Source organism: Bidens hawaiensis, unplaced genomic scaffold, assembly GCF_021521415.1.
Source record: "Bidens hawaiensis isolate Kalapana, Puna unplaced genomic scaffold, B.hawaiensis_p1.1 tig00018568_1, whole genome shotgun sequence".
Lineage (NCBI taxonomy): Eukaryota > Viridiplantae > Streptophyta > Magnoliopsida > Asterales > Asteraceae > Bidens > Bidens hawaiensis.
In genome coordinates this window covers 45,178-62,850 of record NW_027492810.1, presented here as the reverse complement: position 1 = coordinate 62,850, position 17,673 = coordinate 45,178, and the positions used below count along the sequence as shown (strand labels likewise).

Sequence of the window (17,673 nt, the reverse complement as noted above, 5' to 3'; positions counted from 1 at the left end):
GGAGCTAGTAATCATGTAGAGTATTAACTTTTCTTAATTATATGACCGGAGCTAGTAATCATGTAGAGTATTAACTTTTCTTAATTACATGAAAAGTTATAGCAATATCATACTCATAATAAATAAAATAAGATAGCTCATTTTTATAGTCTAATTTTTTAAAAATTATATTAACGTATGAAAATTTTATAATTATAGGTAAAGATGTTGGGGGGGGGGGAGAAAATGGATATACATTGTTATTTACACAACGCGCACAATATAGCGGCAGCTGGTAATCACGTAAGATGTTAATTCTTTTTTATTAAATAAAAATTTATAGCAATACTATACTCACAATAAAATTAAATAAGACAATCATTTTTATAGTCTAACTTTTTTTAAAGTTATGTTAACGTATAAATATTTTATAATTATAGGAGGCGAAATTAAATGAAATTATAAAAAAAAACCACATGGTTAATAACGAGGGGCGAAAATGGAAGTAATCTTTTAATAACTAAAAAAATTATCAAAATTTAGGGGCAAATGTATAACTTGTAATTAATTTATGTTGATGAAGTAAAGGACAGTTTTACCCTCCTTACCCTTGCAGTAGGTGTTAATTGTTATATCATAAGAGTCGAGATATTGTACAATAATGTCTTAACGTACGATAGACACGTAAAACACTCAAAGGCAAAAATACTAAAACGCTCAAGATGCTCAGCCGAAAACCTAAAACTTCGGACAAAAATTAAAACGCTCATAAAACGGGTTTCGTTAAAAAAAAGTAAAAATATATTTATAAGCTCTAAATCTTATAATTACAAATATTTTGTAGCGCCTTAAATTTCCCATAGAAAATATATTTTACATTAGTGTATAGATATAGATATAGATAAATCTAACGGATTTTAGCATTACCGATTATTAACAATAAACTTATATAAACATGTTATCAATCCAAAATGTATCTTCATTAAAATGCCACTTATGTTTTAACAATTCTTGTTAGAAACATAACATGAAATACTCATCATTAAACACAAATGATGAAACATTACATTTGTCCAAACTACTAAACCACAAGTCATGCCATCCTGTTATTATCTGACCGGTCTCGGAGACCGATACGGCTGATCATTACGATACGGAGACCCATTCGGGCACCTTGACACCGAGAGGCTCCTCACCGGCGTGCCTTTTACGCCCACACCGTTTCTCGGGCTGGCCCGTTCACCCTGTTGCAAATGTACCGCTTGAAAATACGGTGAGGAACACGCCATGTCGTTTAGGTTCACGAGTGGCTTCAAGACTTCGTAAACTTCACTCATTAACGGTCGGGCTTTTGGGTCACGGTTAAGACAAAGGGTAGCTAACTGAGCAGCCTTTTGTGAGCCTCGAACGGAGAACCGACCCTCGAGTAACGGGTCGATGATTTGGTACAGTTTTCGTCTCTCCCCGAGATATTGTCTGGCCCATTCTACTAGGTTGTGTTCCCCGTTGGGTCGGTTTTTGTCCATTGATCTCCGGCCCGTTATCATCTCGAGTAAAACCACTCCAAAACTGTACACGTCACTCTTTGATGTCAAATGTCCTGTTAAAATTAAGATATAAAACGGGCCAGATAGTTAAATCATTTTAAAGGCGTCTGATAGTTTTATCTTATCTCCAACGAGTTAAAAAGTTATATTAAATCTTTAAAGGGTCAAATAATTTTATCTTAACTCTAGCGGGTCAAATACGTTTATCTCATCTCTAATGGGTCGGATAGTTTTGTCTTTTCTCTAATGGGTCAAACAGTTTAATATTATCTCTAACGGGTCAAATAGTTATATCTTACCGCTAACGGGCCAAATTGTTTTATCTTATCTCTAACGGGTCACAAACAGTTTTATCTTATATATAACAGGCCAAATAGTATAATTTTATGGCTAACGGGCTAAATAGTTTTCAAGTTTTTATTTTATCTCTAACAGGTCAAATAATTAAGTTTTAACCTATCTTGTAATAGTTTTCAAGTTTTATTTTATCTCTAACGGGCCAAATAGTATAATTTTATGGCTAACGGGCTAATTAGTTTTCAAGTTTGATCTTATGTCTAACGGGCCAAATAGTTAAAGTTTTATCCTATCTTGTAATAGTTTTCAAGTTTTATTTTATCTCTAACGGGTCAAATAGTATAACTTTATGGCTAACGGGCTAAATAGTTTTCAAGTTTGATCTTATCTCTAACGGGTCAAATAGTTAAGTTTTATCCTATCTTGTAATAATTTTCAGGTTTTATTTTATCTCTAACGGGTCAAAAAATTAGCCTTAAAACTGTCAGCAGAAAAAAATCGGGTCAAGAATTAGTTGAATGGGTCAATAGTTTTATCTTATCTCTAACGGGTCAAATAGTTTTATCTAATATATAACAGGTCAAATAGTATTATCTTATAATGCTAACGGGTCAAATAGTTAAGCCTTAAAAAACTGTCAGCAGAAAAGATTTGGTTCAAGAATCAGTTGAACGGGTCAAGAGCCACCTAAGCATACTGCATACCTGTCATCACATATTCCGGTGCAGCATATCCATAAGTTCCCATGACCCGAGTAGAAACATGAGTATTATCCCCTTCCGGGCCATCTTTAGCAAGCCCAAAATCAGAAAGCTTCGCGTTGTAATCCTAAAACAAGAATAATATCAAGATACATTGATATAATAATATAATATATCACACGTCTATCGTAAACACAAAAGTCAAAAGCTACGAACCGCGTCTAGTAAAATATTTGAAGTCTTGAAATCTCGATAAATGACGGGCCTTTCGGCTTCCTCGTGTAGAAAAGCAAGACCCTTTGCAGCACCGAGAGCAATTTTCATTCTAGTGGCCCACGGTAGTGGCAATGACCCTGTAAAAAAATTTAAAAAGTTTAAACATCCGAGTACCCTTTAGACATTTTTTGACCCGTTTGACCCATTTATTTATGAAATATAACCCAAATTAACCTTTTCGACCCGTTTGACCTGATTTTTTATAAAAAAATCAACCCAAATTAACCTCTTTCGACCCGTTTGACCCGATTCTTTATAAAATATAACCCAAATTAACCTTTTTCGACCCGTTTGACCCGATTCTTTAGAAAATATAACCCAAATTAACCTTTTCAACCCATTTGACCCGATTCTTTATAAAATACAACCAAAATCAACCTTTTCGGCCCATTTGACCCAATTAATAAAATATAACCCGAATAAACCTTTTCGACCCGTTTGACTCTATTCTTTAAAACATATAACCAAAATTAACCTTTTTTGACCCGTTTGACCCAATTCTTTATGAAATATAACCCAAATTAACCTTTTCGATCCGTTTGACCCGATTCTTTATATAGTATAACCTAAATTAACCTTTTTTGACCCATTTGACCCGATTCTTTATAAAATATAACCCAAATTAACCTTTTTTGACACGTTCCGAATCTTTATAAAATATAACCCAAATTAACCTTTTTCGACCCGTTTGACCCGATTCTTTATAAAACATAACCCAAATCAACCTTTTCAACCCATTTGACCCAATTTTTTTATAAAATACAACCAAAATCAACATTTTTGGCCCGTTTGACCCAATTGATAAAATATAACCCGAATCAACCTTTTCGACCCGTTTGACTTTATTCTTTATAGAATATAACCCATTTGACCCAATTAAAAAATATAACACAAATTAACCTTTTTCACATAGATAATAACGCAACGTTAAGATAACAGATTCAGAAAGATTCACATACTTCTAAAAAGATGATTTTCAAGGCTTCCACGAGGCATAAACTCATACACGAGTAACCTTTGATCATCCTCGATGCAATAACCGATCAACTTAACCAAATGAGGGTGCAACAGATCACCGAGAAAATTAACTTCTGCCTGCACAACAACACAAACACACACACACACAAAAATAAAAATAAAAATAAAAATAATTTAAAAACGATAAAATATAAAAACAGGACATACAAGCCATTCTTTATGACCCTGCAGCCCATCATGATTAAGAGTCTTGACTGCAACTGATAAGCCCGTGCCTGGTTTCACGGGTGCGGTCCCGTTCTCGCTAATCCATCCTTTGAAGACACAACCGAAGCCACCCTCGCCAAGTAGACTCTCGGGTCTAAAACTCCTTGTTGCCAGTTTAAGTTCATTGAAGTTGAACTTTCGAAGCTGAGAAGATATTTTTAGTTCGTCGGTTACGTTTGGTGTAGATGAGGTGCTTTCACCGTTGCTTGTAGTTGCAGAAGAAGCGGTTGGAACAACAACAACGGGTTGGTCTGATAAACACAAAGGCCATAATTAGTCATGTAACAAAAACTCTAATTTGATCAATATAACATAAAAATATACTTTTTCCATTTACGTCGATTGAATAAAAACAGACGTGTTTCTAATTTTCGAATATCCGCGATCACACATCCCACATTTGCCATTATAATTTGTTCGTTACGCAAAGTTACCTTTTTTCGCTTTAATATTTCACATGTTATGCAAGACTATAAAAAACTTACTTTGTAAAGACTTGTTTGGTTGCATTTTTTTTTTGTTTATAATAAATTTCACATTCATCTCTATAATCATATATCTTTCTTTTGAAGCGATTTCTGACCTATATTCAATACTGATTATTTTAACCATCAATAAACATAATCAGCTCAAATGATACCATCAAGAAACATATACTTAAATTAACATTTTAAGATGCACAATTTTTTTTCAAGATGGGATTTAACAAGTAATTGCAGCTACACATTCACTAAAAACACATACACACACACATTCACACAAATGGCATATGATCACAAAAAATTGCATAACTGCAACAATATGAACACATAAACAACATTTAAAGTAAAATATAAAACAAATACAGGGTTATTTATTTCAAGAAACATATACTTAAATTAACCATTTTAAGATGCACAAATTCTTTTCAAGATGGGATTTAACCACAAGAAATTGCAGCTAACATTCACTAACCAAAATTTAAAAAAAAACACAAATGACATATGATCACAAGAAACTGCATAACTGAAACACTTTGAACACATAAACAACACAATTTAAAACAAATACAGGGTTATTTATTTCAAGAAACATATACTTAAATTAACCATTTTATGATGAACAAATTTTTTTTCAATATGGGATTTAACCACAAGAAATTGCAGCTACACATAAAACATTCACTATTATATATATAAAAAAAAAAACCCTTCAAAATGGTATGTGATAACAAGAAATTGCATAACTTTAACAATATGAACACAAAATAAACATAACTATAAAAATAATAATAATAATAACAGAATTATTTTATGTACCAGAAATTGTTGTATCCACTTTAGACCTTGGGGATATACACTTTCCAAACAATCTGAACCTAAGCCAGCATCCAGTAACCACATTATTATTATTATCATCATCTTCTTTCTTGGAACACCCCTCAATACCCATTTCAAGAAACCCTAGTTTTTTCTTGAAAAAAAAATGCATACTTTTTTTACTGTGAGGTGAAATGGGTCATACCCAGAAGTTAAAACTAACAAAGAAATGATTATAACAGAAAGAACATGCAAAAGAAGTGAAAGGAAATGGTAAAGAATCAAGAAAGTGATGAAGGGTTTAAAAGTGGTGATGGAGACAGGAATAATAATAATAATAATAATAATAATAATAATATTATTATTATTATAATAATAATAATAATAATAATAATATTATTATTATTGTTATTATAATAATAATATTATTATTGTTATTATTATTATTATTATTATGGATGATGTTGGGTTAAAGGAGTGAATAATGTGGACAAGAGGAAAGAGATGTTAGTAAAAATTGCTAGAATGGACAAAAGTACATTTATTAAAAAATGAATACTTAATTTATTTAATTTAAATTAGTTTGTTTGTGAATTAAAATAGTAAGTTGTTTGTTAAATACAGAAACATGTTTCTGCCAAAAAAGTTACAATTTTTTTAATGTGAAGGATCATCTTTTCGTCCGAAGAACAAGGCCGGCTTAAAGGAAGAGTGAGAAGGGCGACCGGTTCAGGCCCGGTCTTTGAGAGGTCCATAACTGTTAATTCATGAAATCAAAGGTGATGGGTTTAATTACCAATTTCCATAAGTGGTGTTCTATATTTATAGAAAAAAATTCGTTACTTAATGTTTTATATGAGTTATTTTAGTAACTTATTTTTATCATTTTATTATTATTTATTGTTTTTTGTTTTGGTACGTATGGGACTTTGGAAATGAAATTGAATTGATAAACCTGTCAAATTAACTATTACATAACTAAAATGTAATTTTTGGGGTCTTCATTTTACTCGCCATGAGCCCCTAAATTTTCAATGTTCTTGGAGATGGTCTTGCCGAAGAACAAAGCATAGTGGCCTGCTAATCCACCCAGAAGGAAATTACCCTAACTAAGAAAACTTATTGGCTCAACCCGGAACAATTTGTTCTAGGTGAGACTCGAACTCACGACTATTCCTGCATAAAAAAGATCATGGGATTATCGCTTAACCAGTTGGTCTTTGGTAAATACAAAAGCATGTTTTTGCCAAAAAAGTTATATGGTATATTGTTTATGATTTAATCACTAGTTTGGTCTAGTGGTAAAAAAGTATGATTCATAATCAAAAGTTTGTGGATTATAGTCTCAATGAGACATGTATAAACATATGTTTATACAAACGAGTTTTACATAACTCAAATCATAACCAAGCCTATTCATAAATTAAGTTATTTAAACATAACAAAATGTTTCTTTTATTTAAACATTAATTTTTTTTAAGTTGTTTAAAAAAAAGGTATATTGTTTTGATTTATTCGATTATAGCAATATAGGGGGTCTTTGGGATTGCGTGTCCATGTAGATTGTCTAATGAGTCGAAGAATATATACCTATCATTTTATTTTTATTAGTATTTCATTTAAATTATGTATTTTTTACACTCAAAATGGATCTAACATTTTTTTTGTAATAATTTAATCAAAATAAAGAAGTTAGATTATCATTCTATCATCGAAAACATTTGGTTGCTACCCTGTTAGAGTAATAATCTTCATATACATCATGTCTTAAAAAGATATTGAGATGCAAACTACTAGTTATATGACGCTTGGAGGTGGATATGAAGAAGCTTCATCGCATTTTTCTTAAATCTTACACTAACATTTGCATATTAAAAATATAATGATAATCGCAAATTTTGTCATTTTTTCCCTCAAATACACCCCAGCTCTTCACGTAAGGGGCTTGCGAATTAAGACTGAGGTTTATTTGGGAAGAAAAATGACAAAAATGCATCTCACGTGAGGGACACACTGATGGGTTTAACGACCAGACTTAACATGGTTAATGAATTTGGATTTAATTGCACGTGAAATGAAACCGCATGGACGAAAATCGCAAATTTGAAACTATTGGACTAAAACCGCAGATTTGAACAAATCATAAGGACGAAAACCGCAGTTTACTCTCGTAGAAAACTAGAAAGGGCGAATATGACTTCTTAAATTTTTCTTTAACTAAAACCCATTCTTGTTTGAATAAATTCTTTTTTTAGAATTCAAGAAGTTGAATATGTATGAATGTAAGGAGTTTAAGGGTTAAAATAGCAAAATCAGATTTATATAGGTCTTAAACGGATGTTAACTAATTCACTCCGCGCCTTCTCCCCAAGAGTTGCTTCACTAATCGTTTCTTTTAAATGAAGATGTCACCGCTATACCAAGTGTTTCACCGGTTCTAAGGTAATGTAATCACTTTGTACAAACGTTTCGTTATATCAAGGAAGTTACCACCTTCCATGCGTCGCCAATCTCAAAAGGTTGTAATCACTTCTCTCACAAATTACCAACCATGTGTGGTGAGACCCTCACAAACTTCTCACTACGACAATGGTAGATTGGTAGTGAACGCCAAATAAACACGAACGTAAGAATGAATATAATGAAAGTTGTAGGACAACTCTTATTTTTGTGTTTTATCTTTCTTTTTGTGTATGAAAATGTTAGAGCAATTGAAGTTAATCTTTGTTCAATGAGAAGTTATTATTTGTCTTTGTCAGGACAAATATGTTAACTTAGTTGAATAGAATTGTTACCATGACGCTATATAAAGGCAAGAAGCTAGCTTAATGGTGATTCTAAAGTTTAAGAATATGCCACAAGATATGTGTATTCAAATGTTATAAGGATATTAAAATCCACGAAGATGCATCAAGAAAAGATGTAACTTTCATTTGGGGATGTCAAAGTTTAAATATATTTTGGATTTATTTCTAAATTTGAATTGATGAATTTGATTTTATTTATTTTATTACATGTTTTGAATTTGGCATTTATTGATGCTAAAATTTGACTTTGATCTCAGTTATCAAATTATATAAATTTCATATTTGTGTTATTGATTTTTCTTTTATAATTGTGCAATTTTAAGAATGAAACGAATGAAGAAAAAGATGAGCTCGTCAATAAAAATATTATTGAAAGAACATGAAAAATAAGAATGATATAAATAGAGTTTTAAGTTAAACGAACCAATTCGTCGTATTTTATGCTAGGTTAGAAATTACTCGTGTATTACATTGGTTGAATAATGTAATGTTATATACTTAGTTTTAATAAAATATAATGCTATATACTTAGTTTTAATGACGTGGTCTCCTTAAGTTGGACCGCAAAGACCACACACATATAGCTAGGATTCAGATGAAATACAAACATATAAAGAACACATCATTATAGATGCCCTATGCCCTAACAATCACTGGTATTAACACTAATTTCTGTTTAATTTTAACATAAAATGACTCCACCTGTCATGTACATAAGGGTGTTTTAGCCATTCGTCTTTTTTATTTTATTCAACTTTTTAAAAGTAATTTAAAAAATAATACATAATAAATTAAAAAACATTTATTATACAATTTATTCAAATTGTATCTCACAACTCTATGGATCAATCTCTCTCTATCTCTCTCTCTCCTCTTGAGACGTCACGGGAACACAACCACCGTACCCTTGACGTCCAATTGACCACCACCATCGTCATCGGAATCGTTTGCGTCTTTTGAAATTGATCAAACCCCAATGTCTTTGGACCAATCGAATACCATCATTGCCATTGTCACACCCCGATCAAAGGCAGCGGAACATGTCGGGGTGCAACGATTGCTCATAAGCGCATGACACTATTTAAAGCGACAATATTTAACAAACTTATTTCATTTCACAACATCGAAAATGTCACATAACGAAATATTCATAAGTCAAATACAACAAAATATAGCAAATCAAATATTGTTCATTTTTGCTAATATCCTAACGGTATTTGTGACGTTTTCTTCACCAAACTCCAAAATCAACTTAGATGCAAACCTGTAACATTTCATAAAATAAAGTTTATCAATACAAAGGTTGGTGAGCAATTCATAAGTTTGAACAATAGATATATAGTATGAAAAGCCACAAAACTAGTATACAAAACCATAAATAATAGCTATAAACTTGGATAAATAGTTATCGCTAACAAGTTAGCGACACCCAACTATAAGGGGTTGCCAAATAGTTTAGGATTTTATAGTTATCGTGAATTGCATTACGTTAACGACACCTTGCCATGAGGGGTTGCCAAATGGTCTAGGATTTATAGTTCCACCATCCAAAACCGATAAACACATAGGCAAATAAGCATAGAACACCAAATCGAACAATTATTCAAGTAAAGTATACAACAACGTTTGTGGTTTAAGACCCAAGTATAAAACATTTAGTTTAGATAAGATGAAATGTCACCCCCAAAATAAAAGATAGAAAACGGGGTATGAAGTTACTCACGTTCAAGTATAAAACTTGATCGGTAAAAGATGAATAACCGGATGGATGAAGTTTAACGAGCAAGGCCTAAATGACAATAAAATCTTGGATTTAGAATGGTTGTCTTTAATATATTTAAATAAAATAATTGTTGCAAAAAGTAAACAATTAAAGTTCAAGGTTTAAAATGTAACTATTTAAGAATTTATAATAACAATCCTTTAAAAACGTAAGTTTGCTCGAAACCGGGTTAAAGTATCTAACCTTAATACTAACTTAACCAATGTTAAGTAATAAGGTGGGAAAAATGCTAAAATGCAAGTTCCTTTGGGACAAAGATACTAAAACGGGTCTTTAACGAGTGTTCGGGTTGTCGGTTCGGGTCTTGACAAATGGTCAAACCCAAAGTCAACTTTCCAACATATTAATTGTTATGAGATAACTCATTAAAATATACCAACACTTAACCAAGTATGTAGATATATTGTTTAGAACTAACAACGCACGTTAAGCGATTGTTCGGTTTTGTCGGTCCAAAATTGTGATGAGATCAAGTTGGATCCAACAATTCCAAGTATTTAAGAAAATAATTAAAATCAGTTTGTAAACTATTTTTAAAGAAATATACAAGTCTTGATAGCTAAAAACACACTTGTGTGTCTTAAGCGAGTAAAAGTCGGTATAGTTCGGTTTGGTTCGGTCTCCATCTCACAAATAGTTCATAGATGGTTTCTACATTCCCAAATATCATAGAACTTGTATATTGGTTTATAAATGAAGAAAACTTAAATTTTACAACTAAAAAGTTAACTACAAGTCTTTTAAGCAAAATTTTCGGTTTAGTTCGGTTTCCATCTCCCAACGATTTCATAGATGGATTCCATATGCTTAATATCAAAGAACTTGTAAAAATGATTTTTGAAACTTAAATATAGCAATAAACATTTTTAAACAACTATTTTAACAAAACTAGTAAACAAAAGTTCGGTTTCTGGTTTGGACTAGTTTCGGTTAAACCGAGGTTAGTCTTATATAAACCCATACCATGGAACTTGTAAATAAGATGAACAAACTAAAAAGGGTTAGAAGTTAGTCATAAGTGATATGTATAATAAGTTATGTGTGTGTAAATATATATCAAGAACACGAAGTCCTCCATGAAGTCTTGCATTATGACATTCGAAACTTAACCAACCGGAGTCGGTGAAGTAACAAATAAAGGAAACAAGGGGTGTGTATTATATATATGTTGTACCACCATATTCAAGTGTTAGTAATATTAGATGAACAAGTTAAAATGAAAGACTATAGTTAGTTAACCTTAAGAAATCAAAATAACAAAATGTTGAAGATGAATACTTGGATTTGAGAGAGATTTTGGAGAAGATGAACAACCAAAATGGTGTATGGAGCCTTGCTTTTATAATGGTAAGAGTATGGTTCATACAAATAGGGTAAAGATGCATGTGATGGTTGAAATGATCAAAAAAGTTTTTGGTAAATGGTAATAATAGTCCCCAAAGTTAGGTTTAAGTCATTTTAAGGAGTTTTAAGGAACAAAAAGAATGTTTTCAAGACCCAACAAGTGTAAAACAATATTGTAACATAAAATCCATCATTTTGATTATATCATAAGCTTTGGTTTACAAAATGGGCCGGTTTACATGAAAAACGAATACAAACGAGACCCGAAATTGTTGAATGTCACAGCCATAGTTAGGGAACACACCTGCCAACACCGTCGACCACTCTATATCATCTCTATACCCTTTCCTTTTATTTTTGTTCCTTGCGTTTGACGAAAGTTGTGGTATTCAACAAAAACAATGGCCATCGTCCGCTATGTGGTCGTTCGATGGGGCTATTATGGCTGGATTGCCATCAATGAAGATTAAAGTTGGCATAAAAAAACTCAAAGGCTTTCATTCACCTTCACATCGTTTTCATTTCCTTATACCATTCCATTGTTTCTAATTCAAATATTCAATAGAACATTTAACTATTAGTCGTGAATTGCCTAACATAGATAACATTTTAATAATATTAACAAGCCAGGGGGACTACAACAATATTTTTAAGAATTATATGACAGAAGATGTAGGTATTTTGGCTATACTCATACGTGTAACTCAAATGAAAGATCCATTGAGCACCAAAACGGATTAACCAGTGCTAGATTGATTTGTCTAATATGTTATATCCTAACTACGGTCGACTCTAAGGCAAGGAGGGCCTCGGCTACCGCTTAGAAAATAATTGGGTAAAATATCAAACTATATAATGCTACTTAAAAAAGTTAAAAGCTACTTTTAAAAAAAAGTTTATAATAGTTCTTTCTTATTTTCTTTTATTTAAACAAATTAACCAATATATTCACGTATATATAAATAAATATGTAAGAGAAAAAAAAGTTATATTTATTCTTATAGTCTTCCATATAATAATATGAAAATAAAAATAAATTAATTATGGTTCAAAATTCAAATAAACACAAGCTATTTTGTACTAAACGTTTAATTTTTGTATGAACGATGCATTCTCTAGTTTTAGTAATGAAAAAGAATTTGGTTTAATGTGTGGTGGCAGGTTGCTCTCTTGGAAAACGTGCTTCGATTCCTTTTCACCTTTTTTTCTATAGTCCCTGCCTTTGTTCCCCGTTAAATATTTTATTCTGAAATAACAGGTTCCTAATATAATATTTTTAGAAAATATAACAAAAATAGTTATATTTAACATATACTATTTAGGCTATTTAGTTTTACTTATTATAACTTTTATGTTTATAGTTGTTATCCATTTTGTGTCATTACTATAAAGTACAAGCGAAAAGCAGATAATTACCAAAAAGAATGTTCATGTTAAAGTAACAAAAAGTAAAATACGGATCAAAGTTTTACCAAGTGTAATGGGGCGAGAAATAGGACGATTTGGGGCGAGAAAGAGGAGGAACACCGCCCCCCTGGGCGAGGAAAGTTTGTCGCTGGGCAGAAGAAAATCATCGTACTCAGTATATCCCACCAATAGCAAAGCTATGGTAGGGTCTGAGGAGGGTAAGATGTAGACAGCCTTACCTCTACCCCATAAGGATAGAGAGGCTGCTTCCGGTGAGACCCCCGGCTCGATAGTAGTTTTGCATCAAGCCTTGGACATAAGGCACATAGCACTCAATCATCGGGACACCGGCTGATCGGTGCATGTACCCTTGTCTTTCGGCTATCAACGCCACTACATGATGCCTGATTAACCGTCCGTCACTTTTAACGTTATTTTCACGAGATTAGTAAAATAACGTCAAAATTAGTGCAATTTCACTTTTGCCCACCCAAGGGTTCACATATATATACATTATATGTGCGCACCGCAAGCAGGGCTAGGCAGAAGAAAATAATAATATTATTATATTACATTTTGTGTGTGTATATATATGCATATGTATATATGTTGTGTGTGATATATATGGTGACGTGGCAAATTTGTAGCCCCCTCCATCATTACACCATAAAAACAAAAACTCACAATTTGCTAACTGGGCACCACATGACGTAAAACACTCCATTTTATAGCCCCTCCACTACACATAGCCTTATAGTTCAAGTTAATAGTTATGCGCTTAAAAGCCACAAGAAATAATTTTATGTACAAAGTATAAACTGAAGAGGTGAAGTTATATTTAAAATTTTGAAATAATGATCTTCAAATATTATTAAAAGCTCAAAGATAACAATATTTAAACATTAAGAAATTTATTTTATAAAGTTTAATAATAAGATTGTATGTATATTTATAATTATTTACAAAGTTTACCGATTTTTTTTCTTAAAAACAAAGAAAAAAATGTTGAAAGGGGCACAAGACGCGTCTACGAGCTCATCTATCACCACGAACGAATTCACAAAGGTTAGCCACTGACAAACCTATATATTACGGCGTATGTGGCTTTACCGTCCATCAACACGCAAGAGTGGTGTTGCAAACAATAAGTATGTTTTATTGGTTTAATATTTTTTTGTTTAAATGACTAAACTACTTCTAAATTCATTTAACCTATTCAATGTAAGATTTAAATCATCGACCTCAGAAGAGAAGGGGCACCCATTACACTAGGGTTGTGCATGGCTCGGTCTTTAGGCAAAACCGAAACCAAAACCGGAGTCATCGGTTTTTTAATATACAAACGTTCAGTTTTTGTTTTTCGGTTTTCAGTTCGGTTAAAGTCGGTTTTTTAATTATGTGTAGACATTGTAAAAAAATGAAAATAATAATTTTAAGCTCGAATACCGTTGGATCAAATGCTGTTAGGTGACTGAAGATTTTTAGTTAAAAAAATGGCATGGCCATTACAACATGCAAAATTCAATAATCCCAAAAAACTAGACAATCTGACTTTTTGCAACTTTTGTGCCTTTGTTTCTGTACATTGATTTTCCTATAAATAATTAGATATACTAAATTGGAATATATGATTAACAATTAAACACGTCACATGAATTCGTTCAGATAAAATAATTTGATATGCTACCATGATAAATTGCAACAACTCAAACTACACTTAGGGGGTGTTTGGTATCGAGAAAAAAAATGATAAGAAATGGAAATGGAAATATGAGAGAAATGGAATTGGAAAGAAATGGAAATAGGTGGAGAATTGAAAATCATTTCCTTTGTTTGGTAGAATAGAGAAAAGAAGTGAAAATCATTCTCCTTCTCTCAACCTAACTCTTCCAGCTGCCACCAACTCCACCTTCTCCTCTCTCTCTCCGGCGACCGTTCTTCCTCCTCTATCTTCTTCTAATCCACCACGGCCACCAACCACTAAAACCACAGCTGCCGCCAACCACTCCGCCGCGATTTAGGGTTGCTAGTTGCGAACGGACGGACGCCGGTCGGAGTAGGACGCGACGGAGTAGGGTTCCGCCAGTCGGAGTAGGACACGAACGGATGTTTTTGCCTACATCATCGCCGGAGTTGCTAGTTGCAACGCGACGGAGTAGGGTTCCGCCGTGCCGGACATCATCGCCGGTCGGAGCAATGGAAATAATACCATACACACTTTTTGCCTACACCGAGAAGACAGATGAGTAGATCAGAGAAGCGATGGTGGCTCACAGAGAATTCCATTTCTCTTCAAAATGGAGAGAATTGGATTTCTCAATTTTTTGCCTACACCCAATTCCCAGAGAAATCCAATTCTCCCCCCAATTCTCTACCTAATTCTCCCAAACAATGGAAATCCAATTCTCCACCCTCTTTTCTCTCTACCAAACACCCCCTTAAAATCCATGTGTATTTAAAATTTCATTTCCATATCTCAATTAATTCAAACAAAATGCATATAATTCAATTCTATACGCCAATTACATTGCAAAATGGGTGTTTGCTTGTATCAAATTTTAATTTTTAAGCGTAAAAGAGACTTTTGTGAGAAAAAACAGAACGTTTTAATGAAGATGTTGAGTATGTTGCTCCGGCCATGGCCAGTAAGAAGGTTGATCTTCGATACCATTAAACATGTTGCAAAAGCCTTCGCTACCGACAGTTTGGTTTAATCGTGGGCTGAGGAGATCGGTGGTTGAAGGGTTTTGTAGAAGTTGTGTTAGACCCGAATTTGGACCCATAGATGACATGCTGGGGTAAATGTTGCTTGAAATTTGGGTGTAAAATATTGGACTCTCTTCTGATGGTGTCATGGTGCCTGTTACCGTGTTGAGATCGCAACTGTTTTCGCTTCCATTACTCCATGATCCTTCGGTTTCTTTGTTAAGATTTATGGGTCTAATCCCATTTGCTTCTACGCCTTTTATAGTCAATAACTGATAAGAAAAATGGAATCTTGTTAACTTTATGATATCTTTGATCCAAATCAACAATCTGATTTTACTTTGTTTTCACTGGTTTTCTATCATTTAAAAGCAACATGTCCCGTATAAACTGTTTGTCAGTAACATGTTCTCATTGTTAAAAAAAATGAATATATTAAGATTACACATAGGATAAAGATTTGATCTTTTAAAGAAATTCTAAATTTTTTGTAAAAATCTTGAACCGGGTAGTTTTCAACTTTTCAAGATTTACCAATGTGATCATGATTTTATGCTTGACACTAAAAATGGAAAGAAAATTCAAAATTACCAAATGGTAACTTAATTGCAAGAATAATTAATATTTAATATTATTATACCTCTGCATGAAGTTTCTTGTTTAGGGTTTTGAGAGCATCATTATCAGCCTTAACAGACTCATATTGTCTCTTCAACACATCATAATCTTTCTCCAATTGTTTAGTCTTCCATCGCGCCCTACGGTTCTGGAACCATATGGCCACTTGCCTCGGCTGTAGCCCAAGAGCCCGAGCCAGCTGAGTTTTCCTATCGGGTTCGAGCTTGTTTCCCAATTCAAAGCTCTTTTCAAGAGCCTTCACTTGCTCCAAATTGAGCCTTCTCTTCTTCTCTCCTAGCTGCGATCCATCGTCATCCGACATATCATCATCGGCTGCTGGACCGCGCGTGTCTTCACACCTCTCTATCCCGGAATATGACATGGATCTGCTCATTAAGAGTGTTTGAACACCTGTGTATATTATACATACAAGTAATCAATTAATTAATTAATTAACCAATCTAAGATCAACCTACCCATTAAACTATATAATATCCTAACTACCCTAATTATGGTTTCTTTTTTGAAAGACAAACTTACTATACTGCGACTCGAACACAAGTAAAGGTGTTTAAAAGACTTTTCTGGAACAGTACCCTAATTATGGTTTCTTTTTTGAAAGACAAACTTAGTGTACTGCGACTCGAACGCAAGACCTTTAGGTGTTTAAAAGATTTTTCTGGGACAGTAGTACGTACCCTGATTATATTTAATGATCAAGAATTTAACAACATGCAAATCTAGAGAGAGAAAAAGGTGATACCTTGTAGGTCTTGAGGAGGGCGGTGATCATCTTCATAACCAAAAAACATGGGTTCAGGTGTGATGAAGGACATGTGAGTGGCAAAAAAAGAAACCCTTAATTTCTTTAATGTTTAAAGTTAGGCCAAACAACTTATAACTCTTAGATGTGTGTGTGATAATAATATGACTCTTATGATGTTGGATCTTGGATGTAGAAAGAAAGATGAGGGTGGCAAAGACACTAGAGAAACATCAATAATCTCTTTTTAAACCTCAAAGAGATAAGAGGTGGGAGTGGGGTGGGGTGGGGTGGGGTGGGGTGGGGGTGGATTTTAAAAATATTTGATTTCATTGCAATTTCCATACAGATTCTATACATTCACCTGCAATGTGATGCTAATATTTTATACCAATAATAATAATAACAATATGTATTTAAAAAGTTAAGTTCACTAGTGCCATTATCTTATATGATAGGTTTTTTTAAAATTAAATAATAATGCTAAAAAACTAGTCTTTTAGAAAAGTTGAAAAACCTTAAAATTGATAAGGATAATATTGTAACATGGATCATAACATATATATTCTACTTCATCTAACATGCAATTAAATTGCACTTTGGTGTATAGATTAAAATCCATATATGCAAAGCATAATTCAAAATTAAATGTTTTCTTTCTTTAGCTTATATGATAGCCAACATAATTCAATTACTACCAAAAATATGCTTGCCTAATCATAAAGTGTATGAACAAACAATGCCTAACTAAAGTTCGAACTTGTTTTACTAATAGATCATGAAGGCTAAAATTCAAAAGAAAATGAACAAGCATGATCATTGATGAGGGAAGACTCGCGTAACTTGTTATAGTTAACGGATTTTTGACTATGTAGATCAAGTGGTTTGAAACTCAAATCCAA

General features: G+C 32.8%; 2 protein-coding genes across 2 annotated transcripts; both read right to left on the bottom strand.

Annotated features, from left to right (window-relative positions):
* Positions 1 to 946: 946 nt before the first annotated feature.
* On the bottom strand, positions 947 to 5,648 carry LOC143556370 (serine/threonine-protein kinase PBL34-like). Its single transcript, XM_077045705.1, has 6 exons — positions 5,344 to 5,648; positions 3,986 to 4,296; positions 3,760 to 3,895; positions 2,741 to 2,877; positions 2,528 to 2,651; positions 947 to 1,579 (listed from the first exon to the last, which is right to left on the bottom strand). Exons 1-6 carry the CDS (start codon positions 5,513 to 5,515, stop codon positions 1,089 to 1,091), a joined length of 1,371 nt encoding a protein of 456 aa, XP_076901820.1. The 5' UTR covers positions 5,516 to 5,648; the 3' UTR covers positions 947 to 1,088.
* Positions 5,649 to 15,263: 9,615 nt separating this feature from the next.
* On the bottom strand, positions 15,264 to 16,996 carry LOC143556369 (homeobox-leucine zipper protein ATHB-23-like). The gene is made up of 3 exons (XM_077045704.1): positions 16,772 to 16,996; positions 16,031 to 16,419; positions 15,264 to 15,662 (listed from the first exon to the last, which is right to left on the bottom strand). Exons 1-3 carry the CDS (start codon positions 16,842 to 16,844, stop codon positions 15,291 to 15,293), a joined length of 834 nt encoding a protein of 277 aa, XP_076901819.1. The 5' UTR covers positions 16,845 to 16,996; the 3' UTR covers positions 15,264 to 15,290.
* Positions 16,997 to 17,673: the final 677 nt, after the last annotated feature.